Source organism: Chlamydotis macqueenii, chromosome Z, assembly GCF_036417535.1.
Source record: "Chlamydotis macqueenii isolate bChlMac1 chromosome Z, bChlMac1.mat, whole genome shotgun sequence".
NCBI classification, from domain to species: domain Eukaryota; kingdom Metazoa; phylum Chordata; class Aves; order Otidiformes; family Otididae; genus Chlamydotis; species Chlamydotis macqueenii.
The window spans coordinates 18116719-18122718 of NC_141593.1; the positions used below are offsets into that span (position 1 = coordinate 18116719).

Consider the following 6000-nt stretch of genomic DNA (forward strand, 5'->3'; position numbering starts at 1 on the left):
TCTATTTAATATGAATTGGTAAAACAGTCCAAGTCTCTAAATTCACTTTTCTAATTTTGTAGGCCCAGCAGGAAGTTCCTGTTTGGTTGGAAGAAATTGCTTTTAGTTTTCAAGGAGGAGTCATTACATCAGTTAATACCCAAAAGGTAAGTGTTGAAGTGAACTGCAAGTCTTTGCTCTTAGAACTTTGTCTCAGTGTAAGAGTGTTTTCACTATATATCCAGAGTACTGCCACTGAAACTCTTTCAACTGTAACTGTGTCCCTTAACTTAGTTGTGCATCTTTGAAGTGCTTGGTATTTCTGAAACTAAGTTTGGACAGCTTGCATAACGTGGGCTCTTACAGTGTGGCATTACTAGCTGCGTTAGTCTTGATCCGTAGTGTCAAGAATTACTCTGTGTAAGAAGAGATTTGTGCAAACATATGCAAAGGCTGTAGTTTCAGAACTTTCTCTACTGCACATGTAGGGTAGGAGCAAATAGTTGCTGGTTACAGAGTCACTGCTTGTTATTAATCATTCAGTCAAATAACTCATTTGACTAAAAACTTCAGCTAACTGTAGTTAGACAAATGCCCCAATCTGATCAATGTCAAAATTGTTCTTCATGTCTGTGATGAGGAGTAGCCTTCTGGTATCTTAGTGTTGGTGATACTAGATGTTAAAATACAACTTGAGTAAATGAGACAGCGTAGGTGGCATAGCACTTAAATCACTTTTCCAAATTTTCAGGATTTAAATTCTGTGCCTACTCTTACTTTGATTTCTTTTTTAACTGGTGTTTGATACTTCTTACTTTTATCTGCTTCCTTTTTAATGCCTTCATCGAAAGCCTTGCCTTGATCTCTTGCTTCTAGAAGAACTTTTTCACATTTCCATTGCATTCAAATGTTAATACTCTCTTAGAGACCACAAAAGAAAAAAATACTCCCACTGCTTACACAGTGTCTGAAGTTCGAGTTCAAGCTCAGACCTTCCTTTTGTTACTTATCTTGTTCTATACCATAATTTTTGAAAGCACTGGATGTTTTGAGTGTATTTACATGCCTGACTGGTTCCCTAATCAGACCTGAATCTTTTTTTCTTTGGGTCTTCATGGGACCTTGGTTACACACTTAAACTTTTGCTTCCTTCTCACACTTGCAGCCTCAGTGGATCCTTCTTCTATGTTCTGTTCAAGGATATTTTTTAAATCTATGTAGATTGCTTTCAAACGTGGATCTCAGCCTTTAGGTCTAAACTGCTTCCAAATATGCATCTCCAACCTTTGTGGAGTGTCTGCTAGCATTTCATGAAGTCTGACGTTTCTAGGTCCAAGTCTGTCCTTCATGTCCTTTATGACCTCTGAGTAACCAAATCTGACTGTGACTCTTTATCCACATACTTGTGAATAGAGTAGTTCCAGGGGAAATCTGTCTGTTTGCCTTGGGAGTACTGCCATCTTAATCACATGTATGCAGTGCACCAGCTGTTGAGTTGGAGATCATCAGTTTTTACTTATTTTCTTATCACATCTTTTGATGTCAGTGATTCTGACAGAAACCATGCTTTTGCAGTCAGCCCTCACTTTTTCTTTGAAATTAACTGATAAAGCTGTTTTCTGGTCTTCTGCTGAAAGAGAGGCTTTTGTATAAGTTCAGTAAGGATCTGGATGCCCTTTCTCCTGGAGAAGAAAGATAGCATTTGTGTTTTTACAATATTAACTTTCTCTTTCAAAGTGAATGCATGAAAGGGCCTTTTGATAATCAAATTATGAATTTGACAAAAGAATCTGTTGGTGGCTATTACCTGATTATTTTGGGACAATCTTAGAGATGACTGGATTTCATCCTTTTCCAGAGGAAAATAATTTTGCTGAACAAGTAATGCAAACAGTCACTTTAAATAAGAAATGGAGAAGGAAGTTTTTCCCCCAAAGTTGTGTGAACTGATCTGTGTTGGCTAAGAGAAGTTGGTATTTGAACTTTGAGAAGGATTATTCCCACACCTCATAAAACCTGAGGTTGATTAAAGTGCATTAATTTCACACTGGGGTCTAAAAACCTTATGTATGGAAATTTAATGATGAAAGAGGTTCTGTGTTTATTTAAAGAATATGATATTCAAATCACATTGAGAGAAATGCATGCAGAAAGCTAAAATTGTTTTGCAGTGTCTTTTACTGTTAAATGATTGAAAATATTAATGATTCTAACCTAGTACGTGTTCTGTTTCCTAGAATTATAGAGGCAGATGCAACATAAACTCAGGAGGAATGAAGATGTCATACTCTGCAAGTGCATTTGAGTCCTGGGATTAAAACTACATTAGTACCAAACTAGATTGTGGTCTGTTGTGCTTTAAGTATACTGTTGCACTTGATTTTCCTTAGTATTGAGCTTACGGAACACTTAATGTTTAAAAGAGTAGCTCATATTGTATGCTAAAACTTTCAGCCATGTATTATACTCTGTAATGATGAACTCGGTGATATCACTTAATGTAGGAAGTTAAAAGCAATTTTTTAGGAAACACTTCAAGTAGTAAGTGTTCAAAGTTTCAAAGTGTTTGATGCTTGGTAGCTGGTACACAGCTGTAAAAAGATGGGGGTTTTGCACGTGGAAAACAGTAGAACCCTTGAACTTTGTTATCAAAACGTTGCATGGGAAGATAGTATTGGGAAAGAGCTTTATGTAAAGGCTCATCTGACCTTAATGTTTGTTCGTTTTTGTAACTGGTCAGTTAACAAAATTTAAATCTAATGATAAGATGACTTCATCTTAAGGATCTGTTAAATATCTTGTAAACAGTTACTTAATAAAGCTTGAGGAGTGCATATTGACGGCTCTACATTGGATACACAAAAGCATATGTCATTGCAGTTTCGTGAACTGGTATTTTGACATGCATGGAACATGTGCATCTCCATATGGAACCAAAGGTCAGTGGCTTATGCAGAACTTAGTTGAAATACATGGTTCTACTGAGCTGTCTTCGGAGAAGGATGGAGCCCTGTGTTGCTTCTAGTATAATGCTTTTGCCTTTAACAGATAAAAGTATTTCTCTGTTAGTTTGCTCTAGAACAAGCTTGGTGGCTCATGTCCAAAAGAGCTTCCCAGAATTGTAGAAGCCGTAGAGGTTAAGCAGCCATTAACAGTTCAGGGAGGTTTCCTTAAAGTTGCTTTTTCTTTGAATTTTTTAAAATTTATTTACCAGTGCAGTGTGCTAAAAAGGTGCATATCATTGTGTCCCAAAGGAAAATAGCAAAGTAATTGTAATCATAACTTGTAATGTCTTGCACAGCTAAACAAGCTTACAGGCTTCTCTCATGTTCCCCAGTATTTAGCACATAATGCTGAGCACTATATCTTGTACAGTCTTCACAGTTAATACAGGGAAATAATACTTTTAAACTCTGCTTACAAGATTGAAGGTTTAATGCCCAAATTTCTGAAAATCAGAACTGACTTGGGCGGTACTACAGAATTTGTTATTGTGGAAAAGTGGACTGTAATTCTTTTTCTATGACTATGTTTTCAAAAGTATTTATTTAAAGTCTATTTACAAAAATACTTTTTTGGTAGACTCTAGTTTTACTGCTACATAATGTACAAAGAAGTAAAATAAGTCTTAATTGTGTACTTGGAAGAGAGCTGAAGGGTTGATGCAGTTGAATTGGAACTCATAAGCAGTGGGTATATTTAAGCTTGAAGTCTATAATTTAGAGTACAATACTCTGGACAGCATGACTCCTTTTCCTGACAAATCTTCTTCAGGATTTTTGCATCCATTCTGAATTCCAGGTAAGAAATTGAGGGTGCTTTTGGTTGCTGGCTACAACAAATATGAGTGAACTGTAATTTTTGGAGGAAGCTGTACACCTGATGAAGCCTTTCATTTCTGTGAAAAGAAACCAAAGGAAATACAAGTGGCCCATAACTGAAACCTAGAATAAATCTATGAAGGGAAACTGGCTTAGCCTTGTTTAAAGATCAGTTTAGATCACTGAATGTTTTTTGCTTTGCCTGCCATCTTAAGACCTTTTGAGTTGGGAGGGGCAGCAGAGGGAGTTCTGTAACTGTCTAAAGAGCTATTCTGGCCCTGTTGCTCTTAATCACTTGCACTGAAAGCTAGATAAGAAAAAAAATGATGCTGTTCTAGCTTAGAGCTATTGTTACTGTAGTGCTCTGTCACATTGTGTTTCTGGGAACTCTTAAGTGCTCAGATTGCTTAACGTCTTCCTTTAGAAGCTAGAAGCAGTGCATGAAAAACTAAACATGGTGGAATTTTATGTTCTTTAGAGGAGTTGAAGGTACAACTTGTCATACCTGACTGAAGGCTGTACAGTGTGGTGGGTGGAAGTTAAAGGTCCAACAATGTCAGGCTTGTATTTTATTTGTATCTTGGAAAGTAATTATTAGAATAGCTTTTTTTTAATACCTGTTACAGTTTGTCAAATAAAACAAATTACTCCCACAAGAATTAAGAGTGTTTGTGTACAGAATATTTATTGGAACACATGGGATTTCCTTACATATTTTGATAAAAGAGTAGTCATCTTTGTGTGGTTTGGGATGAGTGGGAAGAGGGTTGATAATCAGTTTGGTTTTCTGAATAAATTTTTAGGTAAGGGTAAAATTGAAAAGTGAATATGTATGCATACTAGTAGGATCTTTTCAACACAGGTTTGCTGATACACTCTTTCATTACTCTGTTCTTTATAGATACTTCTTCCATCTTACCTTTGCATGCAGACACTTTCTTCATTTATTTCCTTGTGTTTCTAGGTGAAAAGAGGTTGCACAGAACTTCTTGAACTTGCCTGCATGCAGCCCTGAAGTAAAGTTATCTCTTTGTTTTGAAAGATGGTGGCATTATGCACTGAACTACATTCTGTCTTTTTTTTGTTTGCTTCAGCTAGGTGTAAATGTGCCATAGGCTTTCAGAATTATCAAAAATACTAACCAAAATAACTTAAGACCAAAAAAAAAAGTAATAGCTAGCTGGCTTTACCAATGTAAGAATTGGTACTGTATTAAAGAGTGCATGCATAAATCTGGAACCTCTGGTAAAGTCTCTCGAACATTTGGTGGCACAATGCTTGCAAGCATTTGTTCTTGAAGTTCCCTTTTACAACAGCCCATAAATAAACTTAAAACATGGTACTGTTCAACATACATCTTATTACTCTGGGCAAGGCAGACTTTTTTTTTTTTGCATTTACTTTATGTGGAAATGTTTATTTCTTACCTGTGCATTCTACCACTTCAGTCTGTTTTTCTGCATGTTCAGAACTGCCACTTTCCTAAGGGAATAAAACTGGCCATTTGTTTCATTTAAATAGTTTCTGAAGGTGGTAGGAGTTGCCACAAGCAAATGTTTTCATATTGTTATTTTTTTTTTCTGCTACATCATTAAAAAATGGTAACAAAACTTGTCTGTAGAATGGTAATGAAATTATTTTAAGACAAATAAGACATTTACTACATTTTATGAGAGAGTGAGAAATTGAAGAACCAAGTCTGATGTCAGATAATTTTGTCTGATCAGAAGTATAGAAAGTCCACTGAAAAGGAAGAGAGTCAGGATTAAGGAAAATTGAAAACTTCAAGAATAATATTTGCGGAAAACTACAGTTTCTTCTTGAATATTCAGTTTTCTTTTAAGCTTCTTGTGACTCTTTAAATACACATTTAATCTGCAAGAAAATATTCCAGTCTTGTTCTCAGCTGGAGGAAAACACTGACAAACAAGGGAAGATGGATTGGGGAATGAACTGCACTGTCAGCTGCCTCTCTGTTACTTTTATTCCTGCACTCGGGAAATTTTACATTCATCTGGAGAATGCTGAAAGTCTTGCTGGAAAATACTGTGTTAAACCTTCTTCACTAAAAGAACTCCGCTGTCCTCCAGGTGGCAGTCAGGATGAGCGTTCTTACAAGATTTCTCTGAACTGATTGAAACCTGAAAACAATGTACCTCTTAATTCCTTTTAGACATTTCTGCTGCTTGCAGTTGTGCTA

General features: G+C 36.1%; 1 protein-coding gene across 1 annotated transcript in view; it reads left to right on the top strand.

Moving 5' to 3' along the window:
• The window catches only part of DDX4 (DEAD-box helicase 4), a 37351-nt gene extending 32892 nt beyond the window's left edge, over positions 1-4459 (top strand). Inside the window, exons 16-17 of the mRNA XM_086770579.1 lie at positions 63-146; positions 2217-4459. Of these exons, the coding sequence (XP_086626705.1) occupies positions 63-146; positions 2217-2297 (165 nt within the window). The 3' untranslated portion in view covers positions 2298-4459. The remainder of the gene's footprint in view (positions 1-62; positions 147-2216) is intronic.
• Positions 4460-6000: the final 1541 nt, after the last annotated feature.